Consider the following 22,273-nt stretch of genomic DNA (forward strand, 5'->3'; position numbering starts at 1 on the left):
TGGCCAGCAGGTCAAGGGAGGTGATTCTGCCCCTCTACTCTGCTCTGCTCTGGAGTAGTGCGTCCAACTCTGGAGCCCTCAGCACAAGAAGGACATGGACCTGTTGGAGCAGGTCCAGAGGAGGGCTACAAAAATAATCCGAGGGCTGGAGCACCTCTCCTGTGAGGACAGGCTGAGAGCGTTGGGCTTGTTCAGTGTGGAGAAGAGAAGGCTGCGGGGAGACCTGATTGCAGCCTTTCAGTACTTAAAGGGGGCCTACAGGAAAGGTGGGGAAAATCTTTTTAGTAGGGACAGATGTGACAGGACAAGGGGTAATGGTTTTAAACTGAAGCAGGGTAGGTTTAGACTGGCTATAAGGAAGAAATTCTTTACAATGAAGGGTAATGAAACACTAGAATGGGTTGCCCAGAGAGGTAGTGGAGGCCCCATCCCTGGAAACATTCTTGGATGGGGCTCTGAGAAGCCTGATGTAGTTAGCGGTATAGTTAGCGGTGTCCCTGCTCCCTGCAGGGGGGTTGGACTAGACCTCTAGGGGTCCCTTCCAACCCAAAACTTTCTATGACTGTATGATCATAAGGTTAAGTCCAATAAAAGTTCAAGCATTTTGTAGATGCTTTTTGATAGCATCTACTTTATTTTTATTCTATTTTTGGTTTTTTTATATTTGGTTGTTTTTACTTTGTTATTGTTTGTATTTTTATTGTAATTCATTGATACATTAATTGCTAGCATCTATGTTAATTTAGCCTTCACTTTTGGAAGTTTTTCCCTGTAGTATATTGCACATTTGCGCTACAGCAGCTGAAGTTTACCTTCAGCATGAGGAGGAAATACTTTCATCTTAGAAAAAATGTTCTGCTGTTCTTTCTTTAAATACTGAACATTAGTTTGACTCTCACTTGGCACCAGAAAAATTATTTCCAGGAGAAATCAGCCAACACAGGAGAGACTGCCTTTTCACATCAAAGCTACTTTAAACTACAGTTTGGTAAGAGGAAGAGAGAACAGTTAACTCTGGTGGAGAGAAAGGAAAGTTAAATCAGCTTCACTGTTGGAAGAAATGGTAAATCCATGCCCTTGGATTTTACTTCATCAAGAGTTGAAGCCAGGACTGCAGCAGGCTGCCCTCCCCCAGCTGCATGGCCCTAAGCAGTCATCTCCCCTCCAACAGGGATGCCGTTGTCTTACACTGCAGGAGGTCAGAACAGGAAAGTCATCAGTACCTTGTATCACTGGGTCTAAGCAAACACCTGTATTGTCGGAAGGAACTAGGCAAGAATTGCCTGCCAGGTCAGATCAGATTAAACTGTCTGGAGACTCAGCTTTAGCCACCCTATACTGCAATCCAGCCACACTCCAGTAAATCCTTTTTCCACGCCACATGTTTTCCTAGGCATGTTATTGGGATAAATGGTGAAGGGATCAGGTGCACAAGTAGTGTCCTCCTCTATCATTCCTTTCACAGGGAATGATGAAGAAAAGAACAGGAAGAGCCAGGAGATAAATACCTGGCTCGGAGCCTGGTGCGAGGAGCAGAATTTTGGGGGTTTTGACCATGGGTTGGACACCAGGCCTGCTGGCAAATGATGAGGTACACCTGTGTCCAAGGGGCAAAAGGATGCTTGCCAAGAAGTCAGCAGGGATCATTGAAAGAGCTTTAAACTAGATTTGAAGTGGGAGGGGGATGAAACCAGGCTTGCTAGAAATAAGCCTGGGGATGGCACACCAATGTCTGAGGGACAGTGTGCTAGCGAGGTCCCCTGGTCTGCTGGTAATCCAAGTGGCAGCAAAGATGCAAAGGTTACTGATGGGTTAGTAACAACTGCAAGTAGTCACTTACAAATTCAGACTCCTCCCCTCAGAAGAGTGGCAGGATCATTAGCCCAGCTGAAGTGCATCCGTACCAGTGCTTACAGCATGGGCAACAAACAGGAGGAATTAGAAGCCATTGTGCAGCAGGAAAACTATGATATAGTTGGCATCACAGAAACGTGGTGGGACAACTCACATAACTGGAGTGCTGCCATGGATGTCTATAAACTCTTCAGGCAGGACAGGCAAGGAAGAAGAGGCAGCGGGGTAGCCCTGTATGTTAAAAGAGTGTTTTGATTGCCTTGAGCTCAATGGTGGTGATGACAGGGTTGAGTGTTTATGGTAAAAATCAGGGGAAAGGCCAAAGAGGCAGATATCATGGTGGGAGTCTGTTATAGACCACCCAATGAGGAAGAAGAGACGGATGAAATATTCTACAAGCAACTGGGAGAAGACCCACTATGTGAGACTCCACAGAATCACAGAATGGCAAGGGTTGGAAGGGACCTCAGGAGATCACCTAGTCCAACCCTCCGGCTAGAACAGGTTCACCTAGAGCATGTTGCACAGGACATCATCTAGGCAGGCTTTGAATATCTCCAGAGAAGGAGACTCCACAGCCCCCCTGGGCAGCTTGTTCCAGTGCTCTGTCACCCTCAAAGTAAAGAAGTTCTTCTGCATCTTCAACTGAAACCTCTTATGTCTCAGTTTGTGGCCATTGCCCCTTGTCCTGTCGCTGGGCACCACTGAGAAGAGTCTGGCTCTGTCCTCGTGACATCCACCCTTGAGATATTTGTACATGTTGATGAGATCCCCTCTCAGTCTTCTCTTCTTCAGGTTAAACAAGCCCAGCTCTCTCAGCCTTTCCTCATAGGGGAGATGCTCCAGTCTCCTAATCATCTTTGTTGACCTCCTCTGGACTCTCTATGAGTTCCTTACCTTACAGGTCTTTTCCAACCAAATGATTCTGTGATTCTATGATCTACACCATTGCCTGTAGGCAATTCTGCTTTAGTCTACTACGCCTATAAACAAGCATTGTGGGCAGTCTCCATCAGCTCCTCCATTCATTTTCAGGAAGGTATCCAGTTGGAATTTTTATGCTGTGTTACTGTCACTCTGTAAAATATGTCTTTCTACAGATTAGACCAACTGCTTGCAAGACTTCAAGACTTCAGTTACTGCAGGCATACAACTTCTACCTCAAATTTTGTCTACTACTAGTATTAGTAGGTTGACTACCTGCTAATACCTCGGTGCAGTGGGGAAGAAAAATGGAAGGGTAAGCTCATGGGTAGAAATAAACATAGTTTAACAAGAGGAATAAAAAAAAAAAGGAAAAAAAAAAGGTGGTACAAAGGTGACCAGTCACCACCTCTCCAAAGCAGACCAATGCCCAGCCAGCCTCAAGGCTACCTTCCCCAAACGCCCATTCCTTCAGTTTCTTTGCTAAGTATAACACTATATGGCATGGAAAATCCTTTTGGTCAGTCTGGCTCAGCTCTCCAGGTTGTGTCCCCTCACAGCTTCTTGCTCATTCCTGCCCAAATCCTTGGTTGTGACAGAGTGGGGGAAAAAGAAAGACTAGATACAATGCTAAGCACTGCTCAGCAACAGCCAGAACACTGGTGTGTTATCAGCACTATTTTAGTCACAGATCCAAAACACAGCTATAGGTTGCTATGAAGAAAATGAACTCCCATCTCAGCCAGACCCAGTACAGCAACATACAGTGCAAGTCAAATTCAGATGCTTTATCTTCACTAGGAAATGTAATTCACATGCTTCCTTCAGATCTACATTAATGTTTAAATTTGGGGGTGAGGCTCCAAAGGTAGTTTAGGTTGATCCAAATCTCACCTCTCACAGCCCTGTCCCTTTTCCACTAGTGGTATTAGTGCTGGTGCAGACACATAATAGAGCAGTTCAGGAGTTGATATAGCTAAAAAGCTATTAATGGATGAAGCAGCTAACCATCTGATCATAGGAACACTAGACCAGGAAGGGATAAAGAAACACTAATACAGGTCTAGACTGGCTTAAACTAATAAAGGGCAAGGCTTACTTCACTTCTAAACAAGTAAATTAAGACATGTTTGCATTTAAAACTATTTCCTGTACAACTCCATTAACTTATGTAAGTCTTCACATACCATCAATGCTACGGAAGTCCAGTAAGTACGTCCTGCTGTCCACCTGATATAACTGTAGACTCATTTTGGAATATGCACTTGTTACTGGATTCTTCCTTCGAACACGTAGATAGTATGGATTTACAACCTAGTACAAAAGAGATTTCAGTTAGTTACTAGAACTGCTTGAAAAGCACTGTGTATTGGTTTTCTCATTTTAACTCACTGGTATTATCAAGTGACTTCAGGCTTACCTGTTTCTTTAGCCAACAGAAAAACATTCCCACAACCCCAGTAGAGAAGTCAGCAAGGCTTTTTTTCTTCTCTGTATGAATAGCCTCACCCAAACCCCTTCCTGCACAGCAAGCACAAGCAGCCAGCGCAGGCACATGAGATTACTTTCCAGCACAGGAGAACATCTTTTCAGACTTCTAGGCTATGTAACTACACAGCTCAAACAAAAATTTACTGTGGTGTGCTGTAAAGATTCTCTATTCCTTTACCTTCCATTCATAATCCAGTTGTTTAATTGCTCGACAGACTTCAGCCATGATATCATTTGGTCGACTCTGACTCCGTATTCCTAAGTGCCACTTTGCTCTTCTTACACCTTGGTGTTTTGACTTCTGCGGATTCAGCTCGTCAAGAGTATGGCGAGGACGTGGTGCTTCAGCTACTAAAAATGGCACTCTTTCAGGATGAGGGCGAGACAGATGGTGATCATCAAGAAAAGAATCCGGTGGACTTGTAGCCAAGTAGAAGTCTTTGGCCTCATTCATTATTCGTCTGTTATCTATAATGAGGTGATAAGCAACCGCTAAAGGGTCCTGATGATTTCGGCTGTATAGACAACTCAGCACTTCCTCTTCAGTGCATTCAAACTTCTCACACACTTCTTTTAAGGCTTCATCATCAATCATAGTAGAGCTATATGATGGGTCTTCAGGAAACAAGTATTTTGGAAGGTCCTGCTTAAACCATTCATGTTCCCTAGATTTAAAGATAAAAAAGTCTGAGTATATGTAAAGCAAATATTTTTAACATTAAATTCTTTAAAAAATAGAGTTATTTTTAGTCTGTACAAAAAGAATCACAGCTGTCAGTCCAAGTCCCCTTCTGTGCAGCACAGACAATAAAACAGTACATAAAGGAGAGTAATCACCGCCTTCCCAGAATTAGGTAGTTTTGCAGGAGAATGAAAAAAAATATGCTCTTTCCTGTAAGTTCCTCAATTACCTGAACTCAAAAAATATCTTAGTATAACTCATCAACCAGCTTTTTATATAAATGGTATATTTTTTACTGTCACTATGTTCGTTTTGAGATATTTTGAACCAAAATTCCTACACTATTCACTTGAGTTTTCCCTCCCCAAGTACACACATAACAATACTTAACAAAATTAAGGAATGTTGATGATGAGTAATTTTTTGGCAATGTTTGGACACAGATTTTTGAACACTGGAGTCACATGCTCCCCACCTTGGAGCTGCCTATAATTTTTTCATTCAGCACCCCCCTCCACTGTCTCTTCAAGGCTTAAAAGGTTGAAGGAAGTTGTGGAAGACTCAATCTGTACCTCTTTACTACTGTACCCATGGCTGGTATTCATAAGAAGGAAAAGCAAAGATACAGAAGGAACCAAATACCTACACTGCCCAATCATACAGAAAAAATACTGGTTTGTGTGCCTGGAGTAAGCTGCTTAACTAGCCAAAGGGTATGGCACGACACTAATTTTGAAAGTATTCTAGCCTATAGCACAGCATACAGATTTAAGAGCAGTTATATGGATACACGTATAAGATACAGTTAAAATGTTTTCACCCTGGCTGGCAACTAAGCACCACAGAGCCACCTGCTCACTCTTCCCTTGGTAGGATGGTAGGGAGTCAGAAGGGTAGAAGTGAGAAAGAAACTTGTGGGTTTCTCCACAGCTGAGACACAGGCCCATATGGAGGAAGCAAGATTCTCTTCAAATTCTCACGAGTTGGCTGGCCAATCCATCCACAGTTGGTGCCTCCATTTCTGTCCAGCTCGTTATCACCAGGGTGTTGGCATATGATGTCGGTGCACTTCATACAAACTTCTGCCATGTGAACTACATGCACCAGATTTCATCCAGGTCTTTGTGTAAGAAAGAATACTTTTGTGTTTTTGCAAAGGGAAGCCACACTGCTCAGGAAAGATAGGTGTGGTGTTGAAATGCACTTGCAGTGATAAGAAAGCTTGTAAAACAAGCTTGTAAAAATGCCTGCAGTAGCTGGATTTGTTTAAGGACATTAGGCGGGAACCATGTGCTAAGGAGGCTTGTAGAACAAGCCATTACCACCTCCCAGAGGGAAAACATACAGAAATTTGAAAAGTAACAGGTTGGCAAGCAAAAGCCATGTATGGTATGTCGGTCAGAAATAAGCATTGTACAGGTTGTGAACCTGGAGTACTCAACCAGTGGGGAGACAGGGGAGGGCTTTGTGTGTCACAAGCAAGGGTATATGAGCCATGCTGTGTAACCATGGTGTGCTCTCCTGCTTGCAGGTGCCCGCCATTGCAATCGCGAATAAAGGTATTTTTTCCTTCACCAAAGAACCTGCCTCAAGACTATTGAGACATTTCTCAAATTTGTCATCCAGGTTGCTACAGATCACCTCCACCAGGGCTAATTCCCTCAGATATTAGATACCTCCCTCAATGTTGGTCCATTTGCTTAGGGAATTCCCAAGATCTTCCTTGAAGGGATACCTGTCCTTCAGACATGACAGGAGTCACTTCCGAAGACTGAAGACTCCTGCCACTTTTACAATCCCTTTGTCAGTGGTCTTATCCCTAGCAAGGGATTCCAGCTGCCATGCTTCCTACCCTCCAATTCTTGACTATTCGCTCCAATATCCCAGCATTGGAGTAACCAGCTAAGAACTTGCTCACCTGGTTCACGGCTGAAATCTTTTCACATATTTCACCACTCACTTAGGGGTAGGGTGGTTTCTGTCTCATTTATGATTTCAGTTCCTTCTTCCTCCTGTTCTTGTGACTGCTCTGCTGCCAAACAGGCTCCCTCTTAAGAGAAGCTTCTTCATTCCCTTACTAAACGAGTTGGTTTCCACTTCGATTTGTTTCTTTCTCATTATAGGAGCAACTGATACAGTTGAAGGCTGAGTCTCTGGCTTAGCCACAGTGTCTGTTGGTATGTTTGCAGATCCAGAGACGCTCTTTTCCTTGAGGGTGCTGAATAGTATTGAGCAGTTTTCAGTAGGTGCAGGCCAGGCCCCAGCACAGCGTGGTAAGTTGTGCCTCTTTGGAATAGCCATGGCACCTTTTTTTCCCAAGTATTCTATCACTTCACCAGGATCCTGCACTCCACTCCTTTGGGAATGAAGCCCCACCCATCAGAGGTGAAAAGCTTTCTAGATATTCTCCCACATGCCTTGCCACCCATAACCACACTGCTGTGGGGCTTGGGTGATATTCCTAAATAGCTTGTTAACCTTAGAAAAAGCCAAAACTGTATTCTTAAGAAATAGAATAGTAGATTACCCAAGGATGTTCCAGATACTGAAGAGCTATTGTAACAAGGGAGAAAACATCACAGATGCTGATGGTGAAGACACCATTCTGTATTTCCTCCACAAAAAAACCCTCTCAGATGAAGAAGTGTAATTGTTAATTGCCTCCATGAAATGGTACCCTAAGTACAGCAACAGCTTCAGTACAGAGCCCAAATACCAGGTTAAGCTCAAGGCTGGTGTTTTAATAATAAATCTCCCAGGCAAAACATCACTAAGCATTATGGAGCGCAGCAAACTGGAAAAGCCAAAACCAGTCTTTAACATGTACAGCAAAAAAGGGAACATGGCACAGATCAGATAAACTAATACTGAGAACACATAACAGCAACTGTTACCAGATATAGTAATTAAAAATTCTACCTAATACACCCTGGTCAAATCTGTTATTATCTGAAACCCTTCAAGCCCCACATTCAGCACCAAAAAGGAGTGCCACAGTTTAATCCCAGCCAGCAACTGAGTACCACACAGTGGCTCACTCACTCCTCACCAGTGCAATGAGGGGCAGAATTGGAAGGGCAAAAGAGAGAAAGAAACTTGCGGGTTGAAATAAAAACAGTTTAATAATTAGATTTTTTTTTTATATAAGAAAAAAAAGAGAGAGAGAAGAAAATAAACCCAAGACAGACAAGTGATGCACATGAAAACAGTTGCTTACCACCAACTGACCGATGCTCAGCCAGTCCCTGAGGAGTGCCCCTCTGGCCAACCTCCCTCCCAGTTTGATTGCTGAGCATGATACCATATAGTATGGAATATCCCTTTGCTCAGTTAGTTGGGACAGCTGTCCCAACTGCGTCCCCTCCAAACTTTTTCTGTACCTCCAATCTGCTCAGTGGCAGGGTAATGTGAGGCACAGAAAAGGTCTTGACACCGCATAAGTACTGTTCAGCAGTAATGAAAACATCCCTGTTACCAGCACTATTTTCAGTACAAAGCCAGAACACAGCCCTATACAAGCTACTATGAAGAAATTTAACTCTACCCCAGCCCAAACCAATACAACAGACCAAGTTCTAGTCAGTGTCATCCTGAGAACATGCCTCAGCACAAAATACACTTTCATCAGAAGCAACCAGTTAATTTGGAAGCAGAAAAAGCTTTTCCTGTACCACTACAAAGCACAGCCCTAGCCGGATGACTGAACCCAGGGGAATATTTTGTTACTATTCATTGCAGTGGGCCTCCCCACTTCCATGCACACACCCCCTCCCCACTAGAAGAACTAAGGTACTCAATTAAACTCAGTTTGTCGTTTAAACTGTGAGGTGACATGTCTTACAGGTAATAGGAAAGAAGTGTTTAGGATTCAGAATCCATTCATGCTCTGTAACCAGTATTTTTTCAACATCTTTTTCACACCACTTTTCTTCCAAACTTATTTAACATGACTGAGATAAGCTAAGTTCCTATCCTCTCGAATTTTACAATGCTCAGTTCTCACAGTGCTCTGATTTCTGTAATAAAATATTTCCCATTGTAATAAAGTAGCGCAGGATAAATGCACACTTTTTTTGTTCTACTGAAAGAACATGAACATTGCCGACTTTGTAACTTCCAAGCAGCATTTTCACTGAGGTAATGTATCAGAGCTCTCTCCTTAGAGCTTCTTACAAAGGACAGGAAAACCTAACTAAGCTGCTGCATGAAGTACAGCTCTATCAGCTACCAATTTTTTTTTTTATTCAACCCACTGCACACTTGTGTCCTGGTTTCAGCTGGGATAGAGTTAATTTTCTTCATAGTAGCTAGCATAGCACTAGCACCCAGGAATCTTGGAAGTGATCGTGGATTGACCAGAAGGCAGAGATTTCGGAATATTGCCAGAGGAGGATGTGGCACGTGCTGAATAGGCCCCACTGTACAATAAACTGCCCAAAAATGAGAAGCAATATGCCCTGTTCACTGGTGGGTCCTGTCATCTTGTAGGAAAGTATCAGAGGTGGAAAGCTGCTGTATGGAGTCCTATACGACAAGTTGCAGAAACTGCTGAAGGAGAAGGTGAATTGAGTCAGTTTGCAGAGGTGAAAGCCATCCAGCTGGCTTTAGATATAGGTGAACGAGAAAAATGGCTAGTGCTCTATCTCTGTACTGACTCATGGATGGTGGCAAATGCCCTGTGGGGGTGGTTGCAGCAATGGAAGCAGAGCAACTCGCAGCGCAGAGGCAAACCCATTTGGGTGGCCGCATTGTGGCAAGATATTGCTGCCCAGGTAGAGAACCTGGTTGTAAAGGTACACTATTGTAGACGCTCATGTACCCAAGAGCTTGGCCACTGAAGAACATCAAAACAACCAGCAGGCGGGTCAGGCTGCTAAGATTGAAGTGGCTCAGGTGGATCTGGACTGGCAACATAAGGGTGAATTATTTCTAGCTCAGTGGGCCCATGACACCTCAGGCCATCAAGGAAGAGATGCAACATACAGATGGGCTCGTGATTGAGGGGTGGACTTGACCATGGACACTATTGTGCAGGTCATCCATGAATGTGAAACATGTGCTGCGATTAAACAAGCCAAGCAGTTAAAGCCTCTCTGGTACAGAGGACAGTGGCTGAGATACAAATATGGAGAAGCTTGGCAGATTGATTATATCACACTCCCACAAAACCGCCATGGCAAGCTCACCATGGTGGAAGCAACCACCAGATGTCTGGAAACATACCCTGTGCCCCATGCCACCACCCAGAACACTATCCTGGGCCTTGAAAAGCAAGTTCTGTGGTGACATGGCACCCCAGGAAGAACTGAGTCAGACAATGGAACTCATTTCCGAAACAGCCTCATAGACAAATGGGCCAAAGAGCACGGCATTGAGTGGGTCTATCACATCCCCTATCATGCACCAGCCTCCAGGAAAATCAAATGATACAACAGACTGTTAAAGACTACATTGAAAGCAATGGGTGGCAGGACATTCAAACATTGGGATACACATTTAGCAAAAGCCACCTGGTTAGTCAACACGAGGGGATCTGCCAACCGAGCTGGGCCTGCCCAGTCAAACCTCTTACGTACTGTAGAAGGGGATAAAGTCCCTGTAGTGCATGTAAAAAAATATACTGGGGAAGACAGTCTGGGTTTCTCCTGCCTCGGAGAAAGGCAAACTCATTTGTGGGATTGCTTTTGCTCAGGGACCTGGCTCCACTTGGTGGGTGATGTGGAAGGATGAGGAAGTCCAATGTGTACCTCAAGGGGATTTGATTTTGGGTGAAAATCGCCAATGCTGGATTGTATGATGTTAACTACTGTGTAACACAGTACATCATCATTTCTACTATTGCTATATATCCTATCAATGGTGTAACAGTAAGAATCGCCCAGATTAATGAAGAATGAATTTTGAAAAAACTGAGCAAGTGCAGTGGATGGAACCAGAACTGACTTCAGCATGCAACAACCCAACACCAGGCCCCATCTCTCCTGTCCTGAGAGACTGTTACGACAGATGGAGCCCGAAGTCATGGACTAAATGAACTCAACAGACATTTTAGAGGAATGGTCCATAGACTAAGGGAATGATATCTGTGTGTCTATGTCAGAAGATCGGGAAACTGGTGGTGATTAATTGGAATGCAATGATAAGGGTAGGACCTAAGCATGATGTAAATGGTATAGAATAAGGGGTGGATACTGTCCTGGTTTCAGCTGGGATAGAGTTAATTTTCTTCAGAGTAGCTAGCATAGTGCTGTGTTTTGGATTTAGTACTACAAGAATGTTAATAACACACTGATGTTTTTAGTTGTTGCCAAGTAGTGCTTAGACTACTCAAGGACTTTTTGAGCTTCTCCTGCTCAGCCAGGTGCATAATAAGCTGGGAGGGAGCACAGCCAGGACAGTTGACCCAAACTGACCAAAGAGCTATTCCATACCATAACACCATACTTGGGGGTAGTTAGTTGGCCGGAGGGGGAAGCGTTATCACTGCTCGGGACGGGCTGGGCATCAGTTGGCAGGTGGTGAGCAATTGCATTGTGCATCATTCGTTTTGTATATTCTGTATATTCTCTTACCATTCTCATTATTACTATTATTATTCTTTTCTCTTATTAAACTGTCTCCATCTTAGCCCACAGGTCTTATCTTTTTTTTTTCTTCCCAATTTTCTCCCCCATCCCACTTAGGGAGGGGGGCAGTGAGCGAGCGGCTGCGTGGTGCTTAGTTGCCAGCCAGGTTAAACCATGACAGCTTGCCAAAGCAGTCACCTTCTCCAGAACCGGAGCCCATGATGGCTGCCTGCCTATAAGCTTTAACTTACTGTTATTTGATGCAGGGATTATCACTGACACACAAATTATGCCAGGGTTTTGAAGCTAGAAAGTTCCATCTTTCATGTCAAATATTCACAGTCTTAACAAATCACAAAATTTTTATGAGTCTAAGAAGTATGAATGAAAGCAGTAACTGTCAGATTAAAGAGCCATTAACTCCCTCTCAGACATTTACAGTACAGAGTAGTGGTTCTTAACAGCAAAGACTTATTTTTTCCCTCGATAAGTCAATACAGTGTAGTTTTTGCAAACCATTCTGCAGGTAAACAACTTTGCTATAGTAGTCTTAAACCTAGAGTTTCACAGAATTTCTATATGTAATGTAATGTATATAATTTGTTTTACTGTGTCCTCCAACAGATACTTCATTGGCCACTGGAGATCAGAACCATCAGAGCTAAAGCCAAACCACCAGAAGCTGAATTTTTCGTCTCAGTCTATAAAACACAGACAAGCTGTATGAATGATTTCTTTGTTCTGTGTATTTGCACTGAGATTATCATTCCAGCACCCTGTGATCAGACAGTTAGCGTTTTACCTAATATCTCTGATTGTTGCTCTCTTCATTGGATCCACTTGCAGCATGTGCTTCAAAAGACTAATTACAGACGGATTCAGGTACTGAGGGGTATAAAAGATACCATCACAAATCTTCTTAAAAAGGGTTGGCACGTGATCATCATCAAACGGAAGCGTTCCACATAACAAAGCATAGAGAATAACCCCACTGCTCCAAATATCTACTTCTGGACCTGCATATAACCTGGGGAAAAGTTAACTATTAGTGATTTGTGTTTAATACATTTAAATAGATTATTTTTCTCTACTTCCTTACATTGTATCACAGTAATTAAAAGTGTATGAACTTGGGACACCTAATGCAAGTACTACACCATTTCAGTTCTATGCCATGTCTCCCTTGAACTTTAGTGTCCTTCCCCTCCAAATATATAACAGAGGTCAAGTATGTAGTTTTCCTCTCTATTGTATAACAATAATCCACAAATGCAATTTAAAACAATGGCAAACTGAAAGAAACTTGCACCTACTACTAAGAAAGTAGACATCATACATTGTTATCACTGTTTTAGTGGAATCTGTGCAGAATCATCTATCCCCCAAATCTGGGAGGCTGAAACATTTAAGACAAGTCCATACAGCAGAACTTGCCATGTATTCTGTGCTACTGCCTGAATAAAGCAGACATTTGGCCTCCGATCAGCAAGAGGCAACATTAGGGTGGGTAGCTGAAAGCAGCACGTTTGACAACCGAGTACAAAAAAGGGGAAGTTACCTTCAGACTGAGTATCTACTCTGCAGTAGATTATTTCACTGCTACTCAACTTCACAGCAGACTTTGCCTGTAATTCTATCGGTATCTCTACTTCCAAGATCTGAGCTGTAAGTGAGATTTTTAAACCAATTCAGGCATACTGTACACCCTGGATTTGGGGCATTAGACATCACCACCTTATAGGCACTATTCAAAGCTAGTTTGTAGAAGCCTTAAATACTCATGAAAAATTATCAAGACAAATGTTCAGCCCAGGGTTTCTTGGCATCAAGCTCGTCAATTGAATTGTTTTGTAGCCTTTAGAATCAAGCGGCAAAATGACTGAAGTACATGCACACATGTCGAATATAAAAGAAACTACCTTCCCGAAATTACTTCTGGTGCAGCATAGTTAGGGGAACCACAGCTTGTTCTTAAAAATTCTCCATCTGACATCATATTTGATAGACCTGGAAGTGTGCAAGAGTAACTATTAAAAATTCAGACAGCAAAATTATTTCACACTGTATACACCACCTAGTAATTCAAATTAGAAAAATACCAAATTTATCTCAGTAAAGAAGTTACATCGTTTGCAATTACTGAAATTTTCATATGAGCATGTCACATAATCCTCCATTTAGTTTACCAGAAATTTGAGTAACGTCAATCCATTACTGCACACAACCTAGAAATATTTGAGAACATATTAATTCTGTTAGTAGACCATCTTAATTTACCAGCTCTCAGTATAGTCTAGTATCTAAGTAAAGAACTACCACTTACTCTAGAATAGCTGTGGAAAATATCTTTTAGTTTTCTCAGTGGAGGCTGCATGATCAAGACTACCATAAGCCAGAGAACTCAGTCTCCAAGAAGGAATTATGCCCTTTTGGGGGGGTGGGGGGGAGGGAAGGGGACAGGAGGGAGGTGAGGGGGAAGACAGGACACAAAGATGAAAGAGCATAGCTTGGCTAGCTTTCATATCCTAAAACACAAAAGCTTTTAAGCTCTTGTTTAATACACTAGTCACAATTAACGGAGTGCTACAGCTTTGCTGATACTTAAGCTAGAGGAAGATATTTTTATAAGTTACTGTACTTCATTTCTTTGTCATGTAAGCCATTTCACCCAAAGCATTTTCTACACACAAAAAATCAATGATTCCCAGTGTCCACACAATTGAACGCCACACTTTTAAAATATACTTAGAATAGTCAGCATTACCTAGCACCTTTCATCAGAGACCTCAAAGTGCTTTACAAGGGCTGGTATTATCCACTATGTCTACAAGAAATCTGTCATTATGATATAGCAGTATGGATACCTCACTACACTTATGAGGTGAGGTTTCCTGATTCAGATAGTTCCCAGAACTAGCTGCCAGTCTTCTCAGAGGCTGTGTCACAAACAACTAGTATAACAATTAAGCTTTCCGATTAGTTAGGCAGGTATATAGCAAAAAAGCACAGGAGTTTGCAAGATTAACTGTTCTTATTTTACCTTTTATGCTTTAATTACATTTTTTCATTCACATCTTTAGAGTTTTTTAAAGTGAATTTAGAGTAGTTTAATAGGAGGACTAGTGTATTTTACTATAGCAATGTGGTTCTTAAACATGATGAACTGTCCTTGCACTATACTTCCAAGAGAGCTAAGCATCTACATTTTACAGATGGTGAAACAGGCAACAGGAGTGAATTTTGAAATGGAAAGGCCAGGAACTAAGTCTATTTAGCATTTTGGAGAAAATATTGTTCAGGAAAACCAAATAAATCAGTTCACAATTTCACCCAGTCACAGAAAATATTTGAAAAGAAAGCTTGAGAGGAAAACAAGTTCTACACATGTTCAAGAACATAATTTTGCTTTACATTCATACTCTTGAGGTTCTTGTATTGTGTCCTACCACTAGGACATTCAAGTACACGTATTTTATTCAATATTTCCCATAGTAATTAACATGATCTAATTAACACCAGAAATGTGATCAGATATAAAATAGCAGTGCTTACCAAAGTCAGCTATCTTGGCATTCATGTGTGCATCAAGCAGCACATTTTCAGGCTTCAGATCTCTATGTACTACCATATGCCTGTGACAGTAATCCACACCGGAAAGGATTTGCTGGAACAGACGTCTACTTTCCTTCTCATCAAGCTAAGACAGACAAAGGTTTTAAACAACACAGACAGCAGAAGATAACTTGGTTTTCATTTATGTGAATGAAAGGAAATTTTCCCGTGACCTAAAGTTATCATTTATAGTTTTGATACTTATGTATTATCAGAACATGTAGCAGAAAACTTTATACCTTACATCATTTTGTTTGTACCGCAGCTCTAAAATGACTGAACTAAAACATACCCACCAACTCATCCACTGAAATTTTTCAGCCACTTTTGAAATTGGTTAGGCAGATACTCAGCAGCTAGAAACATTAGCACCCAAACATTAATATTGTCTAACTGGAATATCAATGAACTTTGACATTTAAGCACAGCTTAAGATTTAAGTTGACAAAAGCTGCTGACATGCAGCACAGTGATAAATTTTAGATCTTATTTATGCTATTAGCAGCTAGCCCCAAACAGCAGACTTCGCTGGGCGCTTCCTACAAGCATGCCCTAACCCATGTCACAAGTTTGTTCTAACAACTAAGTAAAAGCATCCTGGATGGTTTGTCAAAAGTGACTTCAGAACTTTCACAAGAACTATTTGACTAGTAGAAGAGGTTAATAAGGGCACAATGGTAGCTTTCTAATAATGGGTTATACTGAAGAAACAGTTTTCAGCCATTCCAGCTGGATACATATCCATCCGGTTTGTGTGCAGTAATTGTAAATTAACATATCAGTATTAGTAGAGGGGAGAAATGCTATGACAAAGACATGCATAAAGATCTGAAATGTGTTAACATTGAGCCATTTTTACTTTCAGAACCAGGTGCAGTCAGAAAGTATATATTAATTGCTAACAGCAAAATTAATGCTGGATACATAAACCTTCATTTAACAGGTTGCGACCGGTACCTCCTGCTCTCAACCGCTGGTAATGCAGTTAGCATAACTAACACCGTTTTATGAGGCACGCAGCCACTCTCTGTGACTGAGTCACGTATTCGTTCCCTTTCCCTCGCTGTCAGGCCCTGAAGGTTCTGTGAACCAAGTAGACAAACCAAACAGGTTTTTTCTTCCCCTCTAGGTGATCACAAATCATAAGTTAAGTTGTACTATAAATTCTGTATTATGCCACTTATGAATTGTACTACATTGATTCTGCTTGTAGAAATCCTGTATCACTCTAATAATAGTCTGTGCTACGCTAATCATAATATCCTGCTTAAGAAAATAAAGCTTTAATTAGGTCATTCTGCCAAGGATCCCCAAAAAGAACCTGTCTGTCCCCTCAGTGTCAGGCGGCACAAGAATGTTGCAAAAGCAGTAACAGAATCCAAGTCATTGATTTGTAGAGTTGGACTACTTCTTACCCTTCCATTTTTACAGATATAGTCAAACAGTTCTCCTCCTGAAACATATTCCATCACCATGAAAATGTCAGTTGGTGTACTGATGACCTGGTACCTGGTAAGAGAAGGTACCTGTTAGTCTACACACTCAGCAAAAGATGCTAGTTACATTTAGTTAAAACCAAAGCTGTGGAAAGAGTCAGATAGAAGTTGTGAAAAGAGTCAGATAGAAGTATACTTGAAAATATTTATCAGCCAACTTACACCTACTGGAATGACAATATTTTTCAGAATCTACTTCCTCTCCTTTCACTATGTGACGACATCATTGCAAGACTAGCAGGAACTTTGTATTCCTCACCAGGAATATCAGCCTTTGTACTTTCAGAAGACTAAGCTTAGTGCAAACAATTTCTACAAAACCATTTACAGTGCTGCCTCGCAGAATGTGAAGAAGGAATTTAAAAGGACTTTACTAGTATCTCAAAAATATGTACTTTTCAACCTTAACATGCAAGAAACCTGACTTGCCATAAACAAAAAGTATACTTCAAGACTAGGAAAAAATTGCTCTTAATAATCATGAATATAATCTTTTACAAAAAGACCTACATTTTTTGTCATTAGTTTTTAAGAGTATTGACACTAGTTGTATTTTTATCATTCTACTTCAATTAAATTTACAAAAAAAAAAAACCACTTTGAAGTTTTGAAATAACTAGCTTATGGCCAAACTGACTACTTAAAAGATTTTGAGCTAAAAAAGATTTCCTTACCTAAAAGTTGTCAGGTTTTTCCCCTTACAGCAGTCAGAAGTGGTCAATTTTTAATGGAACAATAAAATGAACACTGATAACACTGCAGCCAAAATCCAGACATTTTATTGAGAAGACAGGAGGTAGCAATTGGATGAAAATGAATGTTTCAAGGTACTACATTTAAGCATGCAAATATCCAAACTGTAATAAATAACCAGATTCACACATATACTACAGCACAAAAGCATTCTTCAAAATCCCGATTCCAAGACAAAGGGGAAAACAGACGTGCTTCAGTTCACCGAGACGAGTTATTCTTGAACTACATAGACAGCAATGAGTTCAGACTATCCAGGTGAATGTGTGCGTGCACATGTATGTGTGTAGATCTATTTCAACAGCTTAGTATTATAGCATAACTTTTCAATAACCTCAATACTCTTCTGAGACAGTTATCAACATGAGATCTTCAAAGTTAGTTTTAGTATCAATTCTATCTCAAATGCTACTTACACATAGGCTAATAATCCTTCTGCTTTAGAAACACAGGCTGACCAACTGAAAAGTTGTGGAGCCACCAATTTTTCCATTATCTCCTACATCTTGTCCCTTCTCTCCACATGCAGGAGAAAAACTCCCCTCCCCCCATTCCCCAAGAAAGACACTGTCATCTGAAACCTGTTAAGCTGACTTGGTAATTTAGCACCACCACAAGTACACATTTGAGGTCTACCCCCATACCTCAGCTGGTACACTGACCTTTCTTTTTTTTTTTTTTTTTTTTGACTATAGGCATGTCCTTTGGATTCATTCATGAACTCTAACTGGCAGCAGTAGCAATTTTGCAGCCAAATCAGCTCGACAGTCTTCTGAAAACTAACCCTCCAAAGAAGTTAGTGAGCTGATCTTATACAATCCAATTTAGCTTCAGTGTAAGAGCTGTTGCCAAATTAAAGTATCCATCATGCCATTACCTTTTATATATCTGTGCAAAGAATTTGTAAGCAAATCTAATGGAAGCTCTCCAGCCTGCAGAGAAGATCAGTCTTGTGAAAATGCATCAGAAGAGACACTGAGAATGGTTGCATACTTGGAAGCTGGTTACTTCTGTGACAAGATACTGCTTAGTATTGCCATTTAAACATGTTCCAGATCAATAAGAGCAAAACCAGATTACTGCTTAAACATGGTTTATCATAGCAAGTAAAACTTACAGCTTAATTATATGAGGATGTCTGAAGAGTTTGAGGTTCTGAATCTCCCTGCGGATTTTTCCTACAACATCAAGGCTGCGAATCTTCTGTCGGTTCAGGATCTTCACTGCAACTTTATGCCCAGTTAACTCATGTTTGCCAACTGCAAGGAACAAGAATTATTTAGTCAGGTTTTCAATTGCTCTATGAAGACATTAATTTGCCCATTTTGACTGTAGCCAAGAAATACAAGTTAAGATGTTGGCATTCCACATAACCCCATTATCTTTGGGGAGGTTGAAAACCAGATGAGACGTCACTTCTTCTGCCCTACTCCAATTTCTCCCACAATTCTGTCATTAGAAGACAAATGGGATATGTAAGAAAAACCTTAAACCTAACCCTCTGAAGTCTTGCAGCATGACTACATTTTTGCACTACCGCAAACAAACAAAGTATATTCCAAAACACGCCGTCCTTGCTAATTAGGGAGACCATTTTCTCTCCCTGTGTAAATCACACCAAGTTTTTGGCTCACTTAGCAATCCATTCAGACATGTTGTCCTGCAGCTCTTCAACTTTATCTGCAAAGATCACTCTTAATAAAGAAATCACTGCTATCCTTCCCTCAAGAAGCCTGCTTCAGCAATTGCTCTGAATTACCACCACGAGCATTTGATCAGTTTACTTGAAAAATAATTATTTATCTGCCCTTTGAGCATTCTGATCATATATAAGCTCCCCAGTCTGTGCAGTAAACACCAGAGCTTTATTGTTTAAAATAAGGGGCAAAAGCTACAGGAAATACACAAAATAAAATCAAATAGTAACTACAAGAAGCAATGCAAACATGCAACCTCATATATTCCTCAATTTCTTTCCTATTCGTGGAAGAGTTTCATTTTTCTTTCAACACAGGAACTCTAGAAGTGTAAGATTTTTCCTAGACAGTTACCCCTCTTAAAGTCATTAATTTTGCAGGTGCTATTGGAAGTAGCTGCAACAAAGTTGCTGAGAATATTATTCTTAAACCCAGCATTGGATGACAGATAAAGCACGGAAGGTAAGTATCTCTTCCACTAGAAGGCTTTGCGATCTGCACTGGTTTCTGGATGCAGTGACTGTAACCACACTTTTGATTCGCCACCGATTTCTGCCTTCTGAAGATAAGCCAGACACAAGGGACACCTACGTGGTTCATGACCTGTGCTGAACACATTACTTGCTCATCTGGGTGCCCCTCCTCACTTCAGAATTTAACTCACTGCTAAGCTTCAAGCTTTATTTAGGTACCTCCATGGGAAGCTGTGATAAACTGCAGTCATCCACAAAAATTTGAATTAGCAAACACTTATTAATCTGTAAACCTCATTCTCAAGACTTTCCTGCTGCCTTTTCCCTCTATATTGAGCAAAAAACCAATGCAAGCGAGAAGAAATTCTTAGCAGAGACAGACATAACAATAAGCATCTGAGTGATTATTCTTATAACAAAGAGATAGCCACTGTGCAAAACAAAGCAGTTTGTCTAAATTCCTGTAGAGAACGAAGTAGTGGATTACCCAAGACCCTGAACTATCGCAATGCAGTGGTGAGATGCCTTTTGTACCTGGGAATACAGAAAGGCTCTGACTGCAAGGTGAAAAAAACCGTATCTCCTCATTCACAAGAGCCATTACCTACAAACAGCCACAGTAACCAAAACACTGGATGGGCCCATTCGAACTCCTGAGGAAGGCGGGACAAAGCTCACATCCATCACAAATTCTACACAAACCACCAAGCATTAGTAGGTGATTGCCTAGGACTGTAAAAGTAGGCCACCTATGGGAATTACTTGCCTTCAACCTGATCTACAATTAAAGCAATCACATCCCCTTTGTTTTCTTCAGTTCAAATGTGTCTGAAGTTTTAAAGGAACACAACAAATTGTGTCACCTACGTTCAAACCCCAAGCAATGAATCATTAACTTAAAACATTACAGAAACAACCATTCCATTTGAATTAGAAAGTCTTTGCCTATGTGAACTGAAGTAAGACAGAAGTATATGAAAAAATCTTTAATCAGTAAGTTAAATTTTAACATTAACTTTGTTTTGTAAGGAACAGCTTCTTAGGAACTAACCAAAAATCAGTTAAGATACATGAATTTGCAACTTCCTTTGTGTTACAAAGTACATTTATAAGGCATTTTAGTAAGTAGCATATGTATTTGAGCAGTTCTACAGCTTAGCATAAAAATATTCAGTTCTGACACGCACTGTGTTGTAAAAGTCTCATCTATCTGCCACTTTGTTTGGTTTCTGATTTGTCAGTCTAACTTGGACAAAAACTGAAATTTCATTAGAACTCAGATAAACACTATAAAGTAATTTATTAGCTCCAACAATCTATGCTTAATATGCAAGGCACATAAGAAGAGTTTTTCAGAACACATTTTTCATTCCAAGTAATTAAACAGTAACATTTGCGGTTGACTGAAACCAATTCTAGCTGTCACAGCCTTCAAGACTGTGTGCCTCGAGCCTTGATTTTATTCTTTGACTAGGAGAAAACAAGATTTTCTGCTTCTTCAACTCCATTTGCCAACTGTGAATAAACTATTGTAATGAAAACCTACTGTGGTTTTGTGCATGTGCAAAAAGATCCCAAACAGCCTGTTCACTTGCTTAAGACATTTCAAATTGAATCACCCTTTTCTTCAGTAATTCTGCCTCCCTTTTTTAATTCAATTCAAGATTATAACAAATCCAGCTTTTTAAGATACTAGCTTCCAATAACCATCTACTTCATGAAATAAAACTGGGGTTTGGATACTGTTCAAGGTATCTGCTATCAGTAGAACAGCAGACACTAACTGGTAACTTTTGAATTCAGCATAAAGACAGTACTGAAAGCATGACCTCAGCTGACAGCATCAGGTAGAAGAGCAAGCAGCCAGTGTTGTCTTTCCAAAAGCTACTTTATATTACCTCTTGACAGAAGTTTTACCTATAAAAGGGAAGCCACACAAATTAGAAGTAATCAAAATATATTTATGTTAGTCACCCTAATCCTCAACCAGCTATCAGTCCTTCAAAAGAATCACTGCAAAAAAAGTTCACTTTACAGACCTAACATTTCCCTATTATTTCTTTATTCTCCGACAGTACCAACTGCCTTCAAGCTTCACGATGGCTGCCAAGATTTCCAAGGCAGTGACAGTCTCAAAGCAGCAGTGACTTCTTTTAACTGCTGTAGTGCAGGAGCCACAGTCTCTAAACTCAGTTCAGCAGGTCTTCAGTTGGAAGAGAAAACTGATGATGAGGCCATCCAGAGTAAACACAACATTCTTATGAAATACAGGTACCAATCACAAAGTTCATAGAATAAAAGCTCAACAAGCGTAAGCTGTATTTAATGAAACCTTTCTGCAATAGGCTTTTTGCCAACCCGAAGCTCAGAGGAAAGCAGTCTTTAAAAGTATGATCTAAACAAATATTTTCACTAACATAAAAAAACACGAGTTAATGCTGTGCAGGGGCATATTGCTGCACACTAGATAGCAAACTGACCTTCACTGTCCATTTCCACATCTCTTATCATTGCCTTGACCAAGAAGACCTATTTACATCAGTTTTGCAGCCTATACAGAACAGGGTTTTTAACCCAGTTGTATAGACTGGAACAATAATTGTATATTTACAACCTTAAGTAGTACCCCTCATTTTCTCACTACAAATCACTGGAAGCCTGACTACTCTTCCTTTTATGAAAGCTAACTGCATTTCCAAAAATATCTGGAAATAACTGTTTGCAT

General features: G+C 40.8%; 1 protein-coding gene across 2 annotated transcripts in view; it reads right to left on the reverse strand.

The window, feature by feature from the left end:
* Positions 1-18,637, reverse strand: part of PRKAA1 (protein kinase AMP-activated catalytic subunit alpha 1) — a 20,343-nt gene extending 1,706 nt beyond the window's left edge. Inside the window, exons 1-7 of one of the 2 annotated variants that reach the window (XM_035902688.1) lie at positions 18,496-18,637; positions 16,545-16,638; positions 15,070-15,214; positions 13,437-13,524; positions 12,320-12,544; positions 4,448-4,934; positions 3,966-4,092 (exon numbers count right to left, since the gene is read on the reverse strand). In XM_035902688.1, the coding sequence (XP_035758581.1) occupies positions 3,966-4,092; positions 4,448-4,934; positions 12,320-12,544; positions 13,437-13,524; positions 15,070-15,214; positions 16,545-16,604 (1,132 nt within the window). In that variant the 5' untranslated portion in view covers positions 16,605-16,638; positions 18,496-18,637. The remainder of the gene's footprint in view (positions 1-3,965; positions 4,093-4,447; positions 4,935-12,319; positions 12,545-13,436; positions 13,525-15,069; positions 15,215-16,544; positions 16,639-18,495) is intronic. The other variant, XM_035902687.1, reaches the window with a different exon arrangement.
* Between the last annotated feature and the right edge of the window lie 3,636 nt (positions 18,638-22,273).

Source organism: Egretta garzetta, unplaced genomic scaffold (genome assembly GCF_000687185.1).
Source record: "Egretta garzetta isolate BGI_Z169 unplaced genomic scaffold, ASM68718v1 scaffold59, whole genome shotgun sequence".
NCBI lineage: Eukaryota > Metazoa > Chordata > Aves > Pelecaniformes > Ardeidae > Egretta > Egretta garzetta.